The 26,496-nt window shown below is 42.3% G+C and overlaps 1 protein-coding gene across 2 annotated transcripts in view; it reads right to left on the reverse strand.

Moving 5' to 3' along the window:
- The window catches only part of fam13a (family with sequence similarity 13 member A), a 280,084-nt gene that overhangs the window by 54,806 nt on the left and 198,782 nt on the right, over positions 1–26,496 (reverse strand). For both annotated transcript variants that reach the window (XM_063046842.1, XM_063046840.1), the window contains exons 8-11: positions 15,925–15,966; positions 3,647–3,688; positions 1,809–1,988; positions 299–500 (exon numbers count right to left, since the gene is read on the reverse strand). In XM_063046842.1, coding sequence (XP_062902912.1) covers positions 299–500; positions 1,809–1,988; positions 3,647–3,688; positions 15,925–15,966 — 466 coding nt within the window. The remainder of the gene's footprint in view (positions 1–298; positions 501–1,808; positions 1,989–3,646; positions 3,689–15,924; positions 15,967–26,496) is intronic.

Raw genomic sequence — 26,496 nt, forward strand, 5'->3', positions numbered from 1 at the left:
GATTCCTCCTGATGCTCTGGTTTCCCTCCATCTCCCAAACACACGCTGGTTAGTAAATTAATGGACCCCAGTTACTCTAGCTGGTGTATAGCAGGAGAATTTGGGGTGAGTAGGTTACAGGAAAATAAGTGAGGGAATAAGATAGGCAAAAATACTTAGAGCCAGCATACACATGATGGGCTGAATGGTCCTCTTCTACATAATAAAAGCAGGACACTAGGAACATTGCAGCCCCTCCAAGAAATTTCAGAATACGCTATTGAGCAAGATGGTGGGGTGGGGAAAATGTGAAACGTACCATTGGAGAATCCTGGTTCTTGTTGAGCTCGGAGAGTTTGCAACTTGATTTCTGCCTCTTCGGCTTCATGCCTTCCTCAATGTAGCTGCTGTTAGTTTCCTTTAGCTTTTTGTCACCTTGCTGCAGAGGTTCCACGAGCCCCGATCGGTTCTCCTCATTACCACTGAACGCTGAAGGAATATTCTCTTTGTTGATGTCATCCCTGTGGAGCACAGCAGGTTTGAACCAACTACAAAGGCATCTCATGAAACAGAGCAGCTCGAGGGGGTTTGGAACATCTGCTGATGGTGCTGCTGTTTCTCTGCCCATCATGTCTCCAGTGTCATTTCAAACAACAAATTGTCTTTTTTCATAATAATATCCAGCATCTAAACCTCCCCTTATAGGCTGCTGTCACTTTAGAACATAGAACATTCCTGCACAGTACAGGCCCTGCGGCCCGCAATGTTGTGCCGTAAACTCATCGTCACGTACTGACCTTTTAACCTACTCTAGGGTCAATTTAATCCTCCCTCCTTTGCAATCTTACATTTTTCTATCGTCATATGTCTATCTAGGAGTTTTTTAAATGCCCTTAATGTGTCTGCCTCTATCACCACCCCTGCAGGCCAGTCCACACACACACACACACATACACACACACACACACACCACTCTCTGTGGAAAAACTTCCCTCTGACAGCCCACCTGTACTTTCCTCCAATCACCTTAAACTCTGTCGCCCAGAAATTCCCAAGACAATCCCAGAGCATCCACTTCTATATCACAAACATCTTCTAGTCCCTTGAAGCATAATTACTGAGATAGGAGATACAACTGTAGAGACAGGAGCAGGAAAGTTCCAAAGTGGCCAGTGATTGATGAACTGAGCGGACAAAACTAGGGCAGATGGGGTTCAATGTCAGGAAGTGTGAGACCACGCACTTTTGGATCAGAGAGGGACATTTTATTTAATGGTCACATACCAGAGGGCTATGAAGGAGCAGGGGTTCAGATACACATCAGCAAACCTACAGTACAGTCTGAAAAAACAACTAATGGAGTGTTGGTCTTTCCTTCCGGTGGAGAAGAAAGGGAGATTATACAGCAGATGTCCAGAGTCTCGTTGAGGGTCAATCTGTGTAGGGCTTAAGGAGAGGGTGGAAGGGAGAGGAAGGGGAAATTGGGATGGGTTTTTGGGAGAGTTGCTATGCCCTACATTTAATAATTAGTGGAAATTAAATTGACACTCTGGAGAGTATCAGTTTATAGTGTCAATTTTGCTCTAAGCACATGGAGAACAGCCAGCATCAAATCAGCCCTGTTCAATGAATTATGTTTTGCTGGTCTATGTTGACACCACACATGGATAACAAATACACATATTACATACACGTGTATATAATATAAAACATAGCTTTATACATAATGCAGTAAGAGTATTTACATTAAGGAGTCAATCATGATTTATTTCAAGTGTTCTGATAAAAAGTTCTGTCAAATGCATTGATAGGAACTAAGATAGCCATACGTTTCTCTGCTTCTCCAGGGTTCATCCTGTTCCTTCAGATGTCTCCTCCTCTGTCTCGCACAGCCCACCGCACTCAATAACGATGTCCCTGATTCAGATTCCTCCGGGCTTTGACCTCCACTGCCATGACTGTCAAAGAGGTGTTGTTCCACTGCTGACCGGATGGTCCTCTCTATAAAGCTGCAGACACACACACAGCCGCTGAGCTGCAGTCTAAATATCCTCCCAAAATCCTAATCATGATCTCAGTCACCTGACACTTCCCAATTTCCACCTTACATCACCCAAAAATATACCTTTTATGCACAAGTCTGTACTTCAGTACCAGCTATTTTTAAAAACACTCACCCAGGCAATTACACTTTAAGTATATGTTGCACATATACACATGCAACATGTTCAAGCAAGCACACTAACTTATCCATGATAGAAAAACATGTGTATTCACTTACAAATGAATTCATTTGCACATATACTCTACAAGCATAGAACCATGCACACTCTCACATGTTCAGAAGTACAAATGCACACACACACACAACCAAATATCCAAAAGGGTTTAATTGTTATTAGTAACTCCCTTCTGTGTGAACATACAACTCTTTCAGCAGAGACCGAATAAGTTAATTTGCAAAAGTTAAGACAACACCTAATGCAATTGGTACTAAAGGAGACAGGACAACCCAGAGTCAAGACATTAGATAGGAGGGTTGACACCGGGCAGTAATGAAGCAATTTCTCTTCCAGTGAAAATGGCAGAAGTTCTTTGATCTTTGACCTGATATCTGTCCCAATCTTGCTTCCAGGTTCCAGTTATCGAGCCACAGTGGATGGGGGGGTGGTGTGGGGGTTGAGGGTTGGATGAGTGGGCACAATGGGGCAGCTGCTGCTTTCCCTCTCCAGGCCACTGAAGTTCCCATGACCTCCTTGCTTCTTTCTGTTTTACTTATACACCTCTCCCTACGATGTACTTTAGCCTCCTAATCTGCAGTCAAGAGATAGCCTCTTGTCAGCAAAGAATGCTTGCGTGATAATCTAAAAGCACGAAATATTAACGATGCCCTCTCAGAAAGTGGACTGACTGAGTTCATGTGCTTGGTCATGCATTACACAGATATGCAGAGTTTGATGACAATGCACATTACCAGGCATCATTGTGCCTTCAATTCACAAACAGGCTTCAGGTGACTTAGACTCTCCCTAAGGTTTTAGTCATGATATTTCCTACCCAAGACAGTGTGCCCACTGCTGACATCATTGAATTGACCCTAGTTTACTGCATTTGACATTCTGGGATGGTTTCAGTTTTGACCCAGTACAGCAGCAAACTGGAAACTTGCCAGTACATGTGGTTCAATCAAACTCCGAGTCTGGGAACCTTTTCAATATAGCTGTTTCATTCATGAATATTTGCTCATTTACTTAGCCACTGAATGGCGGTGGAAGAAGTGGGTGGGGGGTTGTGGAAAAGCAATGCCGATTTGATAGCAGATTTGGTAGCGACTCAATGAAGTGGGGTGGGGGAATACAGTGTCTCTCTGGTAGAAGCCAAGTGAAAGACATTCAGCCCACTGTTTCAGTGCTGGCCTTTTGCTCAAGTAATTCAACACCACTGAAAATGAGGGTAGAGCAGGTGAATCTGCTCACATTTGGGAGGGTCAGAGAGGAGTGTGTTAGGAAATTTTGTCAAAGATCCTTAGGGTTGGGAAATAGACCATTGTGGCTATGACAGCCATTTGAAAGAGCTCATCCATTAATCTAATCCTATACCCACTTCAAGCTCAATTTTGTTGGGTACACCAATTCTATAATTTAAAAAAAAAATGCCATCAACTTACTCCCCGGCTGATGAATTGTTGTTGATTGGTGACACATGGGTGCTGTAATAAAAAGAAAATGCAAATTAGATCAGTGGAGCATCAGGAAAATGAGAAACAGGGAGACAGAGACAGAAAGTAAAGATAAACTGATTATAGTGATTTAGAGGTAAGAGGTCACCTTGCCCCAGTTCAGAATCAGAAGGTTGTAGGTTCAAGCCTCACCCAGAGACTATACCACAAAACTCTATACACTGATACTCTAAAATAATATAGAAGTCCCTCACTGTCAGGGGATGTGAATTTGGATATTATCCTCAGGAACTATTTAGAAACAAAAAAGTTGTGACATTCCCCAAAACTCCTGCCCAACAGTTATCCCTTAAATAACAACGTTTATCCATTAATAAAAAGGTTTAAGTATATTATCTGTTCTTTATCATAATGCTGGTTGAGAGCTTGGTGTTCACATACTGGCCACTGCGTTTCCCACATTACAGCAGTAAAAATGTGCATCCAGGACTGACAAGTGCCTGGAATATTTCAGGGAAAACCCAAGTCTCAATTTTTCGTTGAAAAGCAAAAGGCTGCAGAAGCTGAAAGCCCCCCTCCAAAAAAAAAGAAAAATGCAGGAAATATTCAGGTGGTATACCACCTGTGCTAAGAAAAACAAAGAGCTAATGCTTCACATCAGCAACCTTTCATCAGACGAAAGGGTATAATGAAAATTTTGTTCTGTGAAATACAAGTTCCAAGTTTCTCCCTCCACAGATGCTGCCTGACCCATTGCGCATTCCCATCATTTTACAGGTTCCTTTCTTTGTTAATAGAAGATGCTCATTTCTTGCCCACACTGGCCGAGCTTCTGGCTCTTGTCACATTTCTTGCTGCATCATAGCTTACAAAGTAAAATCAGACTAAGAGGAGAGGTGGAAAAATAATTTACCTTATACTTTATAAAATAAATCAAGCTGTCAGAGTATACATATGCCTGGCCCAACCCTACACACCTTATTGTCAACTACTTGGGCACAGTCATTGCTGATAAAACCAGGCTGCTTCTTAGTTATTCCCATCTTCCTGCTTATTATGCAAGTTTAAAGGGTTTAAAGAGAGGAATGGGGTTGTGGGGTGTTTTTAATTGGGGAAGGAAAATGAGGCAGAGGATGGTGATTGGAAATCTGAGCCTGGCAGACAACAGGGATTACTGGTGGGACCCGACTTGTTTGTGACATACAGTACATTAATGACTTGAATGTGAATATAGGAGAGATTAGTAAACTTGTGGATGACACAGAAGTTGGTGTTGTGGTTATTGAGGAAGGTTGGTTCAGGCTGCAGAAGGATGCAGATTAGTTGGAAAGTTGGGTCAAGAATTGGTAGATGGCATTCAACCCTGGCGAGTAAGAGGTGATGCATTTTGGAAAGTCAAGCAAGAGTGGGACAAATACAGTCAAACCTGTGTTGAAGAGTCTTGATGAATCCAGGGAACTAAGGGCTCAAGTCCATAGTTCCCTGGAAGTGACAACACAGGTGGTCAGGGTGCCTTCACAGGTCAGGACATTGAATAAAAGAGGTGGGACATTATAATCAAACTTTACAAAACACTAGTCAGATCACACTTGGAAGTACTGTGCAGGAAGTGCCTTTCTAGTTGTCACTTTTTAAGAGGATATGACTGTGCAGGAGAGATCACAGAAGAGATGCACCAGAATGCTCCCCGGATTGGAAGGCTTTTTGTTATGGGAGGAGATTGCACAGGCTGGGATTCTTTTCTCTGGAGCTAAGGAGGCTGACGTATGATGATCGAAGTATAAGAATTATGATAATCACAGATAAATTGTCTTCTTCTTCTAAGCCTATTTCCCCTACTGGGGTATAGGCCCCCAACAGCAGCTCACTAGAGCCCTCAGCACTGGGCAAAAGGTTGATCAGCCCTGTGGCTTCTGCTTTCACCACAGATTTAAGAAACACCTATCGGGCATAGAGGATAGGTCCTAACGTGGGCAATTCAGAGTACATGAGTAGAAAGGTTAGCATGGATATGGTGGGTTGAATGGCCTATTCCTGTGCTGTACCATTTTATGTCTCCATACAAATAGGAGTAGAAGCTGACTGATTCTGCACAGATAGTGGGTGTACCTGGGAAACAGTCCAAATCTGAGCCAGGCTATCTTTTTAAAAAGGAATAGAAATAGACAATTCTGGAAACACTCAGCAGGTCAAGCAGAATTTATGGAAAGGGAAACAGCTAATTCTCTCCAGGGAGTATTCATCAGAATTGTTCTGATACAACCCGTTTCACGCCATGGACCCTACCTTTAATGGAAGGGTCCGTGCACTCCAGGTTGGGAAACCCTATAGGGTCGCAAAGCCAAAATAACTAACTGCTTCTCTTTTCACAGATGCTGCTTCGCTTGCTAACTGTTTCCACCATTTTCTATTTTGTTCTGATTTCTGCATCATAATATTTTTGCAAAGCAAAGGAATTAAGGGTTATGGAGAAAAGGAAGGTTGGTGGAGCAGAGTCCATGGCCCAATCAACCATGATTTTATTGAATGGTGGGGCGGGCTGCATGGCCTACTCCTGCTCCTATTTCTTAATATTCTTATGAGGAGACAGACAAGCAGTCTTTTACCCAGGCAAAGGGAATCAAAAACCAGCAAGGGTTTAAGGCAAGAGGTGGAAAGATCTAAAAGGACCCAAAGGGCAAACTCTTTACATAGAGGTTGGTGTGTATATTGAACAAGCTACCGGGAGAAGGAGTCGAGGCAGGTACAACAGCAGCATTTAAAAGACATTCGGATAAGCACATGGATAAGAAAGGTTTGTGGGATATGGGACAAATGTGGGCACATGCAACTAGCTCAGGTGGACACCAAAGTCGGCGTGGCCAAGTTGGGTCAACGGCTCGCTTTCATGCTGTATAACTCTGTGGAAGCCAAGGGTGGGGTGGAGCTCCTCCAATGAACAAATCCAGTTTTCAATGACCAAAGCATTTTCTTTTGATGCATCAAAAACGAATAGGCATCATGTGGAATAAAAATACAGCAGTGTTGTTGGTAACATGATTGCATGTTTTCAAGAGAGGGCAGAATGGAGGATGAAGATCAAGTGGCTTTGGCACTAAACATACTTCTGCAAATTGATACCAGAACACACCATTAGGAACAATAAGTGATTTACAAAGGAAGTAATTACTAATTAAAGAGTCTTTCCATCTATGGAATGCCAGCAATTCAAGTGATGCAGCCTAATCTTTCTCTTTCAGAATGTGCACTTTCAGCATGACTGCCCCACCAATCACACCAGTAAACTCAGCAGGTCAAATGCTTCATAGGAGGCTCCTATTTTTAAAACACATTTCCTTTCTCCAGAGTATCACACGCAAAACACTAGAGGAAATCAGCAGGTTAGGCAGCAACTATGGAAAGGAATAGAATCGACATTTCTGGCTGAGACCCTTCATCAGGACCGGAAACGTCAATTTTCCTAAACATCGACCAGAATTAGGGAGAATAAAATGGGTGGAGTGAATGATGCAGGTTCAAGGAGTAAACGGCCTGATTCACAAGAAAACAGGAGCAGGCCATTTGGCCCCTTCAGCCCTGCTCCGCCATTCTATATAATCATGGCTGATATGTCCCAGTCTTCAACTCTTTCTTGGTGCTTGTTCCCCATAAACCTCAACTCTTCGATCTTTAAAAATGTATTTATCTCCACCTTAAGTATATTTAATGATTTTGTGCTCTATAACTATGATTGATTAAAGGATGGGAGAGGCAATGTTAAGTAGTTCCTGGACATCTGAACTAGTAAACTAGCCTCAAACAACTAAAAGCAGAATACAGCAGTAAAGCAGCAAACACGGAGAAAGATGCTTAAATTTTGCTTACATCAGCTCTTTCACATTCCTGACATGACATGCCACACAGTCTTTTGCAATGTAATGTGGGAAACTGTGGAGCACAGTGAGCACCTCGTAACATGGTTAGTGACTAACATCAAAGTCAATGTTGAGACTCCAGCAATCACTGTCTTCACCTGCTTCAACCTGGGATCTTATTCCTGTAAGAGCATGCTTGGCCTTGATTTGAACTCTTATCTGAAGGACAGCAGGACAAATAGTGTAGGATTCCCAGAGTATTTTACTGCAGCGGAGTACCAACCTGAGAGACTGGTGCATGGAATGACAATGGATTGGATGCACTTGTTCAATTTGTATATTTATTAAGATACAGCACAGGGTAGGCCCTTCCAGCCCTTCAAGCCATGCCACCCAGCAACCACCAATTTTAATGCTAACCTAATCACGGGACAATTTACAATGACCGATTAACCTACCAACTACTAGGTCTTTGGACTGTGGGAGGAAACCAGAATACCTCATGGTCATGGGGAGAACGTACAAATCCCTTACGGTTGGTGGTGGCAAAGAAATACATGGACTTACAACAGCTAGAACAGCTACTTACCATCAACCATTCAGTTCTTGAACTAACCTGCATAACCCTATTCACCACCTCAGTACAGCAACACCATGTCCACTAGGATCACTTCACACTAAATTGTACATAGTTTCTTTTTGTTCCAGTTGCTGTTCTTTCCGGTAAAAATTGTGCACAATGCATGTTTTTCTTGTGAATGTTGTGCATCTAATGCTGTGTGTCTGTGATGCTGCTGCAAGCAAGTTATCCATATACAGTACCTGTGCATACATGTATTTGTACATATGACAATAAACTCAACTTTGACTTTAAAGACATAAGATCCTTTGAGAATTCTCTACTCCCCATAAGGGTTATGACTGATTTGATCTCGGTCTCCATTCCTCTTCCCTGCCTTTTTCCTGTGATCTAAATACCTATTTCATTCTTAACACATTCAGTGCCTCGCAGGTACAGAAGCCTGAAGGCACACACTCAGCGATTCAGGAACAACCTCTTCCCCTCTGCCATACGATTCCTAAATGGACATTGAACCCATGAACATGAGCTCACTTTTTTAATATATATTATTTCTGTTTTGCACTACTTTTAATCTATTCAATATACATATATATATACTTAATGGAATTGAATGAGTGAATTATTCATTTATTCTATCTATATTATTATGTATTGCACTGAACTGCTACTGCTAAGTTAACAAATTTCATGACACGTGCCAGTGATAATAAACCTGAATCTGATTCTTGATAGAGAAAGCCAAAGATTCAAAGCCTCTGAAAAAAAAAGCAATTCCTCTTAATCTTAATTATATGATCCTTTATTCTGAAATCATGTCTCCCAGTTATTTTATCACTGACTTACAGTTCCCAGGAAACAGAAAGCATTTCTAATTTTAATTGTATGTCTTGAATGGAAGCACAACTTTTGGCTGCCTGAATGTCTGGATTTTAAATCTGGCAGAGAGCTCATGGTCGACTGGGCAGCAGAGATCTCTTGCCTTTGTGTATGCTTCTAAAATGTACAACAAACAACCTTAAGTACTGAAAAGATACCAACATTGCCTCTGAAAAATGTTCCAAACCCACTGACAGGACTTACTTCTACTGGTGATGAGACAGCGTACAGAGGAGAGGATGACACCCTGACACTGTGGTGCCAAGATAACAACTTCTCCCTCAATGCCCAAAAACAAAAGAGCTGATTGTGGATTACAGGCGGAATAGAATCAGGCTCGCCCCGATCAACATCAGTGGGACTGCATTTGAGAGGGTGAGCAGTTCAAGTTCCTCGGTATACACATCACTGAAGATCTCGCCTGGATTGTACACTGTGTGGTAAAAAAAAGCACAAGTGTCTCTTCCACCTCAGGCAACTGAAGAAGTTTGGCATGAGCACCCAAATCCTCAAGACCTTCTACAGGGGCAACTTTGAGTGCATTCTGACTGGCTATATCACCGCCTGGTACAGGAACTGCACCAACATTGATTGCTGGGGATTGCAGAGAGTGGTACGGACAACCCATTACATCAATGGATGTGAACTTCCCTCCACTGAGGACATTTACAGTAGCAGGTGCATAAAGAAGTCCTGGAAGATCATCAGTGACACCAGTCACCCCAAGCATAAACTGTTTCAGCTGCTTCTGTCTGGCAAACAGTACTGCAGCATTAAAGCCAGGAGCAACAGGCCACAGGACAGCTTCTTTCTACAAGCCATTAGACTTATAAATTCACATGTCTGTACATTGCGACAGAGTCATAACGCAAAGATTTTTACTCCCTCACGTTGTGGGACATATGTAAGATTTAAATAAATTCAAATTCAAATAAATAGGATGGTGCCCTATCCAAGGCCAAAATGTTCAGCATCAAGGCCCCAATTACAATCAGTTGATTCTCAAGGGCAGATCAGGCACATCATTTGCATGCTTAATACCAGACTTCCTACCTGGCCCTGAGCTGTGAACTCTGTCATGGCAAGAGATTGCCAGGCAGAGAAAGGAAAGATTTCAAGAAAGTTCTCAAAACTTCTTTACAATATGTGACATCCCTGGCAACCTGTGGCAACTCCTGCACCTTCCTGAACAAATCGGAAGAACATCAGGAGCACTGGGAATCTCAAGAGCACAGGAAAGCCCAATTGGAATTGTAGAAGGGGTGACCACCTCCCAAACTATTCATCCATCTACTTAAGCAATTCCTGTTGGTATTATCACCCACAGAATGGGAGGGAAAGCAAGCCGTCCTCAACCAAGGGTGTGGGTAGGAATTCACAAGTTCCCAATAGAGTAAGAATTCCTTCTACATTGACCACTTCAAGCCCGCACATAATCTTTATATTTCAATAAGTTCACCTCTCATTCTTGTAAACTCCACTGAGTATAGGTTCAACCTGCTTAGTTTTATCTCATGATATAACCTCCTCATCTCAAATTCCAAGTTAGTGGAGCTTCTGTGAATCGAAGAAGAAAAAATCCCAGAGGTTGAATTTATTACATACAACAGTTGGCATTTTCTGGCATTTTCAGTAGGCTTGCAAGACAACAGATTGGAACAGTGGTCATTCAAAGACAGATAGTAATGTTGGACTAAATGCAAAGCACGGAATTTTAGTAAGGCTTTGATAAAGTCCCTCATGGGAGACTCATCCAGAAAACTAAGATGCATGGGATCTATGGTGAATTAGCCATTTGGATTCAGAACTGGTTTGTCCATAGAAGATAGAGAGTAGTGGTTGATGGGACCTATTCTGGCTGATGTCTGTAACTAGTGGTATACTGCAAGTATTGGTTCCTCTGTTTCTGATATGCATATATAAATAGCCTGAATGAAAACGTAGATGGCTGGGTTAGTAAGTTTGCAGATGATGTAAAGATTGGTGGTCTTGTGGATAGCACAGAGGATTGGCAAAGCACATAGCATGATATAGATCAGTTGCAGATGTAGAGAAATATTGGAGAAATGGCAGATGGAGTTTTATCTGGCCAATTGAGAAGTGCAGCACTTTGGGAGATCAAATGTAAAGAGGCAGCACACCGTTCATGGGACATAGCAGGCCAGGCAGCATCTATAGGAAGAAGTACAGTCGACATTTTGGGCTGAGACCCTTCATCAGGACTAACTGTAAGAAGAGATAGTAAGAGATTTGAAAGTGGGAGGGGGAAGGGGGATCCGAAATGATAGGAGAAGACAGGAGGGGGAGGGATGAAGCTAAGAGCTGGAAAGTTGATTGGCAAAGGGGATACAAGGCTGGAGAAGGGAGAGGATCATGGGACGGGAGAAAGAGAGGGGGAGGGGAGCACCAGAGGAAGATGGAGAGCATGCAAGGAGTTATTGTGAGAGGGACAGAGAGAGAAAAAAGATAGAGAAAAAGAGAAAGGGAGGGGGGAGAGAGAGGAAATAATAAATAAATAAACAAACAAATAGATAGATAAATAAATAAATAAATAAGGGATAGGGTAAGAAGGGGAGGAGGGGCATTAACGGAAGTTGGAGAAGTCAATGTTCATGCCATCAGGTTGGATGCTACCCAAACAGAATATAAGGTGTTGTTCCTCCAACCTGAGTGTGGCTTCTTCTTGACAGTAGAGGAGGCCGTGGATAGACATGTCAGAATGGGAATGGGACATGGAATTAAAATGTGTGGCCACTGGGAGATCCTGCTTTCTCTGGCAGACAGAGCGTAGGTGTTCAGCAAAGCGGTCTCCCAGTCTGCGTTGGGTCTCACCAATATATAGAAGGCCACACCGGGAGCACCGGACGCAGTACATCACCCCAGCCGACTCACAGGTGAAGTGTCGCCTCACCTGGAAGGTAGACATATCAGAGTGGGAATGGGACGTGGAATTAGGTGAGGCAACACTTCGCCTGTCCCACCAGCATTTTGTGTGTGTTGCTTGAATTTCCAGCATCTGTAGATTTCCTCGTGAGCACCGTTCATGGCAAGATCTTTAACACTGTTAATGAGCAAAGGATCTTGGAGTCCAAATTCACAGCTATCTGAAAGTGGTTACACAGATTGACAGGGTGGATAAAAAAAAAAGCTTACAGTATGCTTGCCTTCATTAGTTGAGGAACTGAGTTCAATAGTTGGAAAGTTATGATGCACATTTATAAGCCTCTAGTTCGCAGTATTGCATTCAATTCTGGTCATTCTTTATACATTGGCCCACTATAGGAAGGATGTAGAGGCTTTGGAGAAGGTGCAGAAGAGGTTTAAATGGATGCTGCATTGATAAGGAGAGATTGGACAAACTTGGGTTGTTTGCTATGGAGTGGTGGATGCTCGGAGTGATCTGATAGAGGTTTAAAATTATGAGAGGCATGGATAAGAGTAGACAGCCAGCATCTTTTTTTTTCAGGGTTGAAATGTCTCATACCAGAGGGCAGGCACTTGATGTAAGCTCAAAGGAGATATGTGGGGCAAGTTCTTTTTACATACACAGGAAGTGATGGGTGCCTAGAATGCACTGCCTGGGGTGCTGGTGGAGGCACAGGGGCATTCAAGGTGCCCTCAGATAGGCCTATACATGTGCAGGAAATGGAAGGATATAGATATTACACAGACAGAAGGGATTAGTTTAGTTGGGCATTTCATTACTAATTTAAGTAGTTCAGCACAACATTGTGGGCCAAAGGGCCTTTTCCTGTGCTATATTGTTCTATGTTCATTACTGCAGAGTAGCAAAATAGGTATTGATAACAAGAGTCTGTGAGGAAGAGATAAAGCATGCAAAACATATGGCTATGCATCCAATTAGCGCAGGGGAAAATAGCCAAAAAGCAAATTTATCTGAATGAACCCTGTGTTTTTAACAAAATTAAGAGTATGGATAGGTGGATGTGATTTAATCATCGTTATGCTGACAAGACGGCAAAGGACACAAAGTTGAGGAGTTAAATATTCTCAGAACTTTTCAGCAGGACAGTTGGTATGGAAAGGGAGGGAGGGAACCCTGAAAATAAAGAATGGGATAAAGGCAATAAAAATGAAGGATCATAGCCCATAAAATAGTCTAGGTGGAGCCAAGAAATACAGCGTGACTTGTCTGCAGGCTCTCAAAGTTCAACAGTGCTTTCTGTCCCCATCATGAAAAACCAAGGCCTTGTAATTTGTCCAAGTTTTAAAAAAGACTGCTTCGACTCACTATTGAAAAGGAATGTCCTGCTTCTTTGCCTTGACGAGATCAGATTTAACAAACTTTCATACTTGTGTGTGAGACTGGAATAGAGGATCTGGAGTGAAAATTAATGGACCCAATTCACAATCCTCCATTTCCTAATAAGGTCATTTTCACTCTGTGTTGTTCACAGATTTTTATTTCAAGGAACACTTCCACTTTTACTAAGATTGCAAATCTTACAGACTTCACCCATGAACTTGTTAACCTCATTAAATGAAGGAATTTCTGCTGAGAGGTGCCTAATCCAATTATCCATAGCTGCTAAGAAAACGTAGCACTGACAAATAATGAGCTATGGGCACTGAAATGTGATTGGAAGATACAAGATGATTGGAAAAGTACTGCAAGTGTCAGTAAGGGGCCCTGTAAATCATTCTACCCGACTTGTTGATCCACTGGCAGCCAAAACTGCGTAGAAGGTTGGCAAAAATATGTTTGTCATTTGCTGGCAAACATTTTTAGAGCCAAGAAGAATGCATAAACAAAGAATACAAAGTTTGCACAAAAAATATTTGCTCACGTATTTCTGTGAATCTAAGCAATGGAAGATTTCTGTACTCCAGTGCTTAAGCAAGATGGCACAAACCTTATGGTGCCCATGTCATACTGGGCACCAGTCAAGGCCGATGGTCTTTTTGGTTTTAATGTTCAAAGAGGACAGGTTTGTTGAATAAATGTTTATCTAATTATTAATATTAAATATGACTATTAACCAGAAATGTGGTTGAAACTTTTGGTGGGAATTTTTGGTCATTTTTACTTGAAAATTTTTTAATATCCAGTGCCTGTGGTACTTGTTCCCAATGTTTGGTGCTGTTGGCCACCATGAAATAAGTACCTTAACAGAATGGCTGTCCACTTTATGACTGCTGTAATCTGTATTTCTTACTTAAACTGAGCTCCGATTTCCACTCCATAAAACTATACACAGAAGAAAAGAGACGAATTGACTAATCGTATCAGTGTCAGCTCACCGGAAGACCTTTGCAAATAGCCTCACAATCTCTTCCAGATTCAGCATCTATCTAACCCTTTAAAGCTTTTGCTGTAAGTTCTTCCATCCCCTTTTATCAATAAGTACACAGAAATATTCTTTTAATCTCGTACACCATTGTTTCAATAAAAACTGCTATTCTGTTTTTTTCTCATTATCTTTGACAACATTCATTCCTCAACTAACCTCACTGAGTACATCACTTGATCTTTCTCACAGTGCTATATGAAATTTACTGTGCACAGTTTGGATATAGCTATTTCTATATTACAGCAGTGACCTCAAGTAGTTATAAGTTTCTGACTTCTTGATGTCCTGAAAACTGACATGAATTGCTTTATCATTGATAAAGATCACTTCCTTCCTTCATTCACTCATTGATCTTACGAGCCTGCTGGATAGTCTAAGGTAGAATGCCTAGGTCTGTACGACATTATTACAGCTCCAGGCATCAGAGTTCAGAGTTCAATTCCAGTGTCCTCTGTAAGAAAGTATGTATGTTCCTCCTTTGTGTGCATAGGTTTCCACTGGGTGCTTTGATGTTCTCCTACCATCTAAAGACATATCGGTTAGTAGGTTAATTGGTCATGATAAATTTCCCTGTGATTAGGGAAGGGTTAAATTGGTGGGTGGCTTGAGGGCCTGTTCCATGCTGTATCTCTAAATAAAAAAAATGAAAAATAAATATTGCATTCTCTGACTAAACCTCTTCACCTCTCTCTTCATTAAGACACTCTTTAAACCTTACTATGTGGACCAAGCTTACAGCTGTACATCTGAATTATTATTCTTGGATTTGCAGAATCACTGTAACTTGCATCACAGAAAGAGGCCATTCAGCCCCTGGTGTTGTACAGATTGATGATGGACTACCTAATCCAACCACTCAGCACTGGGTCTGTAGCCTTGCTCTTTAAGCACAGGTCCAAGTAATGTTAAAACGTGATGAGTATTTCTTTCTTTCAGGGAATGAGTTCCAGATCTCCACCACTCTCAGGGTGAAGTTGTTTTTCTCATCTCACCTCTCCTCCTTTCTCCAATTATTTTAAGTCTATGCTCCTTGTTTTTTGACCCTTCTACAAAGGAAAAACAGTTTCTTCCTTTTCGTTCTATCTTTGCTGCTCAAACCGAAAGAAATTTAGTCAGCAATGATTGAGGGATGTAGGTCACGCGCAGGCAAGTGGGACTTGCTCAGGTAAGCAATTTGGTCAGCATGGATGAGTTGGGTCTGCTTCCATGCTGTATAACTTCATGACTCCATTATACATCTCAACTAAATTCTGTTACAGCTGCTTCTGTTCCAGGGATTACACACAAAATTTTCCCAGCAGATTTTTGTTTAGTAATGCTCTTCTGAAATATCTTGGGACAATTCTCTGCATTTATCCAGCCTGTTTAATATTGTTATTACAGATCTACTCAATTGCCTTCAGGGTTCAGAAGCTTTGCAGCTTAGTGATAGTTTTACGGGATACCAAAAAGCTTTATTTAACCTCTTACAATGCTGTACAGCTGATAACTTCTTGATAAATGTAATTAATTTCTCTCCTTTAGCAATTGGTTTAATAATTCCATCTACATGTTGTGGACAATTAAAAAAAAACCTTGTAACATTTCCAAATGTGATTCCTAATCAGTGATAGTGTGACAAAATGGCTTGACAGACCTTACCTTAAATAGAAGGGGGACATTGGTCTATCATCGTCTTGAGAGCTGAAATTTAAGAGAAACTGTGTGAGCCCTTCTGAAAAAAATGCAGAAACTGGAATTTTCAGTTTTTAGGTCAGCATTTGATATATAGAGAGAACAATTCTTGCTCAACACCATGCAAGATATAGAATCCTGCTTGATAGGAACCTTATCTAAAACCATTCACTCCCTCCACTGTTGACACAAAGCAGCAGCAGTCTGCACAAGTTCAAGTTTATTGTCATTCAACTGCATTCATGTACTGCATACCACTAAACGAAACAACGCCCCTCTGGACCAAGGTGCACAACACAGTAGATATGATTCACACACAACACTTATAGTAATATTAACACAAATAAATTAACAAATAATAAAATATATTCCAGAAGAGTGACATTTACAATAAGTAGTGTTTATGACACCAGTTAAAAAGCAAACAGTATATTGCTACTGTAGCTTCAATATTAATGAGACCTGGGCAGTGACAGAGGATTCAGTAGGGTCGCAGTCCGGGGCAAGAATTTGTCTCTCATCCTAACAATCTTTTTCCTAATGCTACTGAACCTCCTGCCTGTGGGATGGGGTTAAGGAAATTGTGAGATGGATGGGAGGGATCCTTGTAATGCTAAGGGGCCGGCATACACAGTGCTCCTGATAAACATCTAGGATAGGTAGAAGCGAGACCCGGATGGTCCTCTCAGCAATCCTTACAATCCTTTGTAGGGTCTCGCGGTTAGGTGCCTTGCAATTCCCGCACCAAACGGCGATGCAGCTAGTCAGGGGATTTTCAATGGTGTTCCTGTAAAAATTGGCTAGAATGTTGGGGAAGGAGCCTCACTCTCCTCAGGAAGTGGTGCTGCTGTACTTTCTTGCCTAAAGAGATGGTGTTGAGGGCCTTAGTGAGATTGTCCATTATGTGCACTCCCAGAAACTTGGTGCTCCTAACTCTCTCCACAGAGTTTCTGTGCAGCAAGAAGTGGTCAGCCTATACCTTCCTAAAGTCCACAATCATCTCTTCAGTCTCGTCCATGTTGAGACTCAAGTTGTTGTGCTTGCACGATCCTACAAGCCGCTCTATCTCCTTTCTGTACACAGGGCCGTCGATGTTGTCGATGAGGCCAGACACTGTTGTGTGATCAGCGCAATTGATTCAGTTTGAGCTGGATTTAGCGGTACAGTCATGCATCAGCAGCAGGGTGAGCACAAGGTTATGGGTGGCACCAGTGCTCAGTGTGATAAAGGTAGAGATTTTGCTGCCAACATGGACTGACTCATATGTACCATCTAGCTGCAGCAACTCACCAAGACCTCTAAGGCAGCATCTTCTAAACTCACAACCCCTACCAGTCAAAAGGACATGGACAGTAAAAACACAGGAACCTGCCTGGATATTACCCTCTACCCTGATCTTATCCCCTTATCCTTTCTGGGTCAACATTTTGAAACTCTTGCCCTAGCAGTGGTTGGCCTTATCAAGAACGATGACGAGACGGAGTATAGAGTGGAAGTGGAGCGGCTGGTAGACTGGTGTGAGAAGAACAACTCAAGCCTGAGCATGGAGAAGACAGAGGAAATCATTGTGGACTTCAGGAAGGTGCAGACAAGTCATCCCCCTCTGTGACTACATGGCTCCTCCACAGAGAGAGTTAAGTGCACCAGGATCCTGCCAGTTCACATCACAGATGACCCCACCTGGTCCCTTAATATCACCTCCCTGATCAAGAAGGAACAGCAGCACCTCCACTTCCTAAGAAGATTGAGGCAAGCAAAGCTCCCAACTCCTATTTTATCTGTGTTTTATAGGAGCACCAGTGAGAGTGTCCTGACAGGTTGCATCTCCATCTGGTCTGGGAGTAGTCGAGCATCGGACCAGAAGTCCCTATAAAGGACTGTGAGAACAGCTGAGAGGATCATAGGGGTCTCCCCACCGTCCATCAGGGATATTTATCAGGAACGCTGCATACACAGGGCCCTTATTATTATTATATAGCCCATCCGTCCAGCATCCTCTTTGACTTTCCACCATCAGGCAGGAGACGACGATGCATAAAAACAAAAACAGTCAGGATGAGGACAGTTTCCTCCCCCAGGCCATTAGGCTTCTGAACACCCACCTGTATTGTATTCGATGTGTCACTGGTTAATCTGTTCCGTACCTTCCAATGTTTAAAATTAATGCACTTTAGTTTGTTATTTATGTGATTCATCTGTAGATTCTATCGGTACATTTGTAAGTTATCGTGTGTTACGTGTACTACTGTGCTTTATGCCCTGGTTCGAAGAATCGCTGTCTCATTTCTATATACATTATATGGTTATATATGTATATAGTTAAATGACAATATACATATATATTGACTTGACTGACAGCATGCCTGAATTGTCCACACCTCAAGGACTACAGCAGTTTAAAAAGGCAGCTCACCACCACCTGCTCAGTAGCAACAGTGGGTGGGCAATTAAATGCTGGTTCAGCCTGTGAAGCCCACGTCCCTTAAATAAATTTTTAAAAACATACATTTCAATGCAGGCCATACATTTTTCAACGGAACTGAAATGTTGTACCAGCAGCATACTCTCTCTCTACTGGGTTGATTCCAACTTTACTAGGTTGATTCCAAAGAATTCCTCGGAATTTGTAGCAGGCCAGTCAACTCAATTAGACTCTGCTCTTTACAGGTCTCCCTCAAACACTCCCCTTCATCCAAACTCCCATGCAACTTCCCTTTCTGCCTATGCTTAAAATCCACCCAATGGTCCATCCCAATCATTCCAGGAGATGGTGAATTTATAATCCAATTCCTCTCTGGGTAAAATTATTCCACCAGAGGTCCCATTTTGATTTACTGCAGGTTCAATATTCTGCCAATACACCCCTTGGACTTACTGATAACTGTTCGATAAATATAATCAAATATTCCCCTATAACAAAGAAAACTCCATGACTATTGTGGCTGATTCAAAAACTACCCCATATTGTTTAAAAACTTGCACCCCAGGCAAATTTTGACAAGAAGAATAGTGAATGTAACTTTCAGTCTAATTTGAGTTTCCCTTCAGGTTTTGTAGTTTGAGAAACAAGATTGCAAGAGCAATGGTCAGCAGGAGGCCCAAAACCATGGCTTATACAGAGGTCTTTGAACAAGCCAGCTAGAATGATAGATATGAGATCAGCAACTAAGAGACTCAGGGTGAGATAAATTAGGAGATGAACTAAGTCATGCATCAGTGAACTAAATGACATGTTAGCCGTAACTCAGTTGGAAGCACACCTGTCTCTGACTCATGAGATCAAGTCCCACTCCAGAGACTTGTAACACAAAATCCTAGACTAAATGAGTTCTGCATGGTGGAGATGCTGTCTTCTGAATGAGGTCAAGTTTGCATCCGTAAGGGACATCCACAATATTCTTTCAAGGAACTGCACACTTCACATCTACACCACTTGGCCCATCAAGTCATGGAGGCTCCCTGTAGAGTAATCCATTCTCGTTTCCTGTAACTCTGTGAATTACTTTCCTGAAAGTACCCATTCCATTCCTTCCTGGAAATTCTAGATGCGCACAGAGATTTGCCCTGATTCCTGTCCTATTTCTCAATTACCACCAGTGAAAAAAAATGAAAGAACCTGTCATTATTTTAAGCTATCTACATTACAACACTATTTCAAAAGTATTTTATTAGCTATTAAGTGTTTTAGGGAATTCCAAACTTCTGAAAGATGCTAAATAATTATGAATCTTCCTTTTGCAATAAACTCATGGTTTCACTATAATTCAGCTATACTGTGAACAAATTGTTAAGACGTGGTTTATTGAAAGTCTGTTATCACTAAACTTCCAGAAGATATTTGGTTGACACAGGGTTACACCATCCTGGCAGAATAGTGGATAGTTAGTTGATCATACCTCACCTGACCTACCACCCATTCTCATCTATCTGCATTCTTCCTTACTAGTTGCAGTCCCATGGATCCGACCTATCTCTAGGCCTGGCTGCTCTGGCTGTGCCATGAGGGAGGCCAGGTTGCCAGTGAAGCCTAGGCCACAGGTGATGGCCACAGGCCCAAGGCCACACCTTGAATGACCCTGGTGACCTGTTGGCAGCTCATTGAAATCAAAGGCCTTTGAATGTCTTTGATCATTTGAAAAATTTGGAAACAGTCCAAATAGATATGACTCATTAAAAAAACACTTTAAAGTTTACAAACAGCCTGTCATAGAGCTCAATTAAAAATATAATAACTTAAAATAAACAGCATATTCAAAGTGGAATGAATGAGGCAATCCTACATTAACCAGACATTCTGGTTGAAGGGCTGGACTTGACACATATCAGCTTCCGAACTCATAATGTAAGCATCTATAATAAAGTCAATGCCAAGTCCAATTGGATAATCTGTGACAACATCTGCACCCCAACCCCCACCCCTTTCTTGACTTTCTTATTTCAATACACAGGTAGGGAAGGCACAGAGTGTCTAGAGAGGAGGATGCAAGTTCAAGTTTAATTGTCATTCAATTGTACATGAATACGGCCAAATGAAACAGTGTTTCTACAGGGCCAAGATGTAAAACACGGTACCAACAGTCACAAGACATTTATATTCACCTATAAGATAGCAATAAACATACAGTCACATAATATAATACAGCCCAAGTCCCTGCGACCACAGATGTTGTCAACAGGAAGCCCACAGTGGTCTGCAGACAAATGCAATCCAGCTTGCCTTCCACCAAGTGGACACTGGGGAGCAGCACCCACACCAGCAAGGCCTATGTGCCACACCGCCTCCTGTATCACCCTTCCTGGGTGGATGCAGTAGGCGACACAGTGGCACGAGGCCCAGGCGACACAGTGGCACGAGGCCTAGGCGACACAGTGGCACGAGGGCCTATGCTACGACCGAGGCCACGCAGCTCCCCCATCGTTGGTACCACCAGTAAATCAGTGAACTGGATTTGTAGCATTCCACATTACAAATGTCCAACAGGGTTTTTGCAGTGACAAGAAAAACGACATGCTGTCACACTGCGCACCAACTCCGATGCCTCTCTGCAGCAGGCATTATCTTGGTCCACACCAAGTCCAGCTCCTCCGCCAGAGAGCAACTCGTTGATGGGGTAGACCTGCAGTACTTCAATTTCTTAATGTCCACCTGTGACTAGCGACCATAAAAAGAGATGTTTAAAAAAGACAGTAACACCTTTGGTTGGCCCCATAGAGACCACTGTATCCGAGCACATCGCCATCTTACCGGAAGACCTGGAGGCTATTCTACAGAATACCCATCGGCCCATTGTATGGGCAGTAGTGGCTCAATGGGCAACACTTCGACTCCAAGCAAAAAGGTCATGAACAACAGTTAATTTCAGGAGCTGCATTAGATATAGAATCTGTCAATATAGAGCTATAGTGTAACACAGTACAGAAACAAGCCCTTCAAGTCAAGTCTATACCCACCATCAACCACCTGTGTTATTTCACTAATTTTAGCCTAACCTATTTTTCCTTCTCTGTATACCCATCAACTCCCCACTACCACTGCCAAATTCTACCACTCATTTATACGTACACTGGGGGCAATTTACAGTGGCCAATTAATTTATTAACCCACACAGCTTTGGGGTGTGGGATGAGACCTGAGGGCCCGGAAGGAACCCACATGGCCAAAGGCAGATTGAATGAGCTCCTCACAGACAGCACTGGAGATTAGGATTGAGCTTGGGTCACTGGAATTCAGGCAGCGGCGGCACTAACTGTGCCACTGGGATGCCCTAGCGTGCCAGCAGGCTCTCCTGCACGAGTTGTTAGTGGGCAAGCAGAAAATTAGCAAGCCCCTACAGCTGAGTCCAAATTCTCTGAGCCAGCAGGTGAATACCCAATGCAAGCTCAAGGATCACGAACCACACACACGTTTGGAGAGGTGCGTTACTTTCTCAGCGTGGTTTACAGTTATTGGCTAATCCAATGGAGATATGTTCTGCCCATTCTTTTTCCATTTCATTAAATGAAGCAGAATTGGTCGTAACCACACTTCATGCATTTCCTTTCCTCAGCGCACTGATTTCACAAGAAGGAACTGGAAGTAAAGGGAGGTCCTTGTAGCTGAACAGCTAGACTCCAGTCATAGTGAACTCACTGGAACTAGGTTAGGAAACGCTGGTTGGATCAGGAGGTATCAACTCCAGAAACTGACAGAGAGGCCAGGAAATAGAACAGGAACTGGTCTCAGGAAGGAATGGGTACAGAGACAAAGTGCTCAATGGCAAAACAATAACCACATTATCTATATAGCAGCTTTACTGTACCAAAAACACTCAAAAGGAACCTTACTAGGCAATAAACTAAAGCCAAACAATTACAATTTATAAACTTTGATCAGGTTTGCTGGAAGCTTAAAAAAATTATGAGAGGCAAAGAGAGAGCAGATAGCCAGTATTTTTTTCTCGAGGGTCAAAATGTCTAATACCAGAGGGAAAGCTCAAGGAAGTTGTGTGGATCAAGTTCTTTTTTTTAAATACAAAGGGAGTGGTCGGTAGCTGGAACGTGATGTCAGGGATTGTGGTGGAGACAGATTATAGAGACATTTTAAAGGCACTAAAATAGGCAAAAGAATGTGCAGAGAATGGCGAGATATGAACCACGTGCAGGCAGAAGAGATCAGATGTCATTAGCTTGGAACAATTCACTGGCTGAAAGGTCTGTCCCTATGCCCTACTGTTCTATGTTTTATATAAGATATTAAGGAAATATCCATAGGATTTGGTTAAATAGCTAGTTTAAGGGTACAGCTCTGAGGATGAGTAAGAGGTAGGAATTAAAGAGGCACCAATATCAGAAGGATTCAGGATCTCAGACCTTGAAAAGGACAAGGCCATAGAAAAATTTGGAAATACTTTAACTGGGATCCATTGTATTCCTGCACATACACAGGCACGGAGAAATGGATCACTGCACGTTAGGGACAGATGGAATATGGTCTCATGTCCATAGAATGGTCTAAGCCAGGAATGCTTTAGAATAATCAACCTCCTGAGGACACTCACAGTGGACACATATAGACAGATTAGCTAACATAAAAGGGGAGTGTGGGGGAAAGAAGAAGGCCCATTTACACATGAGTGGAAGAAAAGTGTACTAAGGTGGCTTTAGAGACATAGAACACTACAGCAAAGAAACAGGCCCTTCTGTCTATCTAGTCTGTGCTGAACTTTTAGTCCTTCCATGTGAGGCGACACTTCACCAGTGGGTCTGCTGGGGTCATCTACTGTGTCCGATGCTCCTGCTGTGGCCTCCTGTAGATCAGCGAGACCCGACGCAGACTGGGAGACTATGTTGCCCAGTGCCACCCATTTTAATTCCATCTCCCATTCTGATATGTCTATCCACGGCCTCCTCTACTGCTGCGATGAGGGCACACTCAGGTTGAAGGAGCAACACCTTATATTCCATCTGGTTAGCCTCCAACCTGATGACATGAACATCGATTTCTCTAACTTCTGATAATGCACCCCCACCCTCACCATTATCATTCTTATTTCTCTCTCACCCCCTATCTCCCTATCTGCCCATCAGCTCCCTCTGGTGCTCCTCCCCCTTCCATTTCTTCCATGGCATTCTGTCCTTTCCTATCAGATCCCCCCCTTTTATCTCTTTCAATAATCACTCCTCCCCTCTTCCGGTTTAACCTAACCTAACACTTACTACCTTGTATTTCGTCCTCCCCTCCCCTCCCCCCACCTTCTTACTCCGACTTCTCATCTTTTTTCTGCAGTCTTGATGAAGGGTCTTGACCTGAAACATTGCCTGTTTAATGTTTTCCATCGATGCTGCCTGGCCTGCTGAGTTCCTCCAGCATTTTGTGTGTGTTGCTTTGGATTTCCAGCACCTGCAGAGTTTCTCTTGTTTGTGATGAACTTTTATTTGATTTGATGTGTCTCCTGGCATGAGAAGTCAGGACTGTTTTTCAGATTTAACCAATAAAATCAAAAATATACCTAAAGGCTTAAAGGGAAAAACAAGTCAATCACACTCCCACCAATAATAAATGTAAAGCAGGCTGAATTTACATTTTCATCCATATTGCTTTGATGTTGTAGCTGGCTTTGAAGATAGAGATAAACATATAGGGCTGGCCAGTACCGTGCATGAGATGAGCTAGTCAAAGGAATGACAGAGCTGAGCTGAAGACAGTGGCAAACATTAAACATGACATTGTGGTTAGTCCAGACATTGTGGGCTGTTCTATGATTTGGGTAATGGAACTTTATGTGCCCGTGTTGCTATTGCTGCCATATAGAGACAGAGGTCGATGCACCTTTTTAAAAACAACAAATAATACCCAATTTTACTGAGTTCAAAACAACAAAAATCTTCAAACTGAACCAAAAATAAGAACTAAATTATTCAAACCCTTATATATAATTGAAGTACAACTGAGGAAGTATCTGAATACATAGTCTTGTAAACAACACATTGGCCTGGCACTGTTCTACCAATTATAGCAACACAGAAGATTTTATGAACCACACACTAGTTTACCAGCTGATGTAGATCAGCATAAATTTCATGAAGTTCACACACTATTTAATAAATCATCTAATTAGGTTATCCAGCACTGTACAAGCTAAGACAGGACTGTAATTTTTATATTCGCGGAGAACTAATGTAATTGAAGGCCTTTATTTTGCTGGAGAAAAGGGAACAGTATTAATGCAAAGGCGGCAATATATGTACAAAGCAATTCCAATGACACGATAAGACTCTGACTTCCAGCAACAACGGATTATCCCGACAAAGAGATTTCACACAGCATGCAGCAGTACAGCATCTTCAACGTTCAAAATAAATTTTTATCAATATATATATGTCACCATATTAACCCTGAGCTTTCCTTGCGAGCATAATCAATACTTCTAGAATAGAATAATACCCATAAGAAAATCAATGAAAGATTACACCAACTTAGGCATTCAACCAGTATGCAAAAGACAATAAACTGTGCAAATACAAGAAGTAATAATAATAAATAAGTAAGCGATAAATGTCCAGAACATGAGATGAAGAGTCCTTGAAAGTAAGTCCATAGGTTGTGGGAACATTTCAATGATGGGACATGTGATATTGATGGAACTTATCCCCTTTGGTTCAAGAGCCTGATGGCTGAGGGATAATAACTGTTCCTAAACCTGGTGTTGAGGGTCCTGAAGCTCCTGTACCTTCTTCCTGATGTCAACAGTGAGAAAACAGCAAGACCTTGGTGGTTGGGGTCCCTGACGATGGATCCTACTTTCCTGTGACAATGTTTCATGTAGATGTGCTCAATGAGATGTAGAGAGCTGTATCCACTAATTTTTGGTCGTATTTTCCAATCAAGGGCATTGGCATTTCTATACCAGGGCTGTGATACAGCCAGTCAATATACTCTCCACCACAAGTATATAGAAGTTTGTCAAAGTCTTAGATGTCATGATGAATCTTTGCCAGTTCCCAAGGAAGTAGAGGTGCTGCCGTGCTTTCTCCACTTACGTGCTGAGTCCAGACAAGTCTTCCGAAATGATGACACCAAGGAGTTTAAAGCTGCTGACCTTCTCCACCTATGATCTTATGATAAGGACTGGCTCATGGACCTCTGGTTTCCTCCTCTTGAAGTCAATAATCAGCTTTGTGGTCTTGCTGACATTGACTAAGAGGTTGTTGAGACACCACATGGCCAGATTTTCAATCACAACCTTTGATTCGGCCAACAACAGTAGTGTCATCAGCAAACTTGAATACATATAGCTTTGGAGATGTACTCAGCCACACAATCATAAGTGTAAAACGAGCAGAGCAGGGGCTAAGCACACAACCTGTGCTGGTAGACATCGTGGAGATGCTGTTGCCAATCTCAACTGACTGGGGTCTGCAAGTGAGGAAATCGAGGATCCAATTGCACAAAGAAGTATTGAGACATAGGTTTGAAGCTTATTTATTAGTTTTGAGAGGACGATGGTATTGAACGGCAAGCTGTAGTCAATAAAGAGCATCCTGATTTCTGCCTCTTGCTGTCCCGATGTTCCAGGGTTGAGTGAAGAGCCAATGAGATGGCATCTGCTGTGGACCAGTTGCTCTGGTAGGTGAACTGGAGCAGCTTCAGGTCACTTCACAGGCAGAAGTTGATACTGTATGCTTCATTACCAAGCTCTTGAAACACTTCATCACTGTGGATGTTAAGTGCTACTAGACAATAGTTATTGAGGCAAGTTATCACATTCTTCTTAAGTTGAGTGAAGTCTGCTTGAAACAGGATACCTCAGATTGCAAACTGAGAAGTTAAAGACTGCAGTGAACACTCCAGCCAGTTGTGCCTACAAAGACTTACTGTACATTCCCAAACCAAAAGCCATGGATGGGAATCAGGAGGTACATCGTCTGCTGAAGGCTAGATCTGTGGCATTCAAGTCTGGTGACTCAGGCCTGTACCAGAAAAACCAGGTATGATTTGCGGAGGGGTATTTCAAGGGCGAAGAGACAATTTTGAATGAGGTTCAAGACGACATCGGATGT

This window comes from Mobula hypostoma, chromosome 4, assembly GCF_963921235.1.
Source record: "Mobula hypostoma chromosome 4, sMobHyp1.1, whole genome shotgun sequence".
NCBI lineage: Eukaryota > Metazoa > Chordata > Chondrichthyes > Myliobatiformes > Myliobatidae > Mobula > Mobula hypostoma.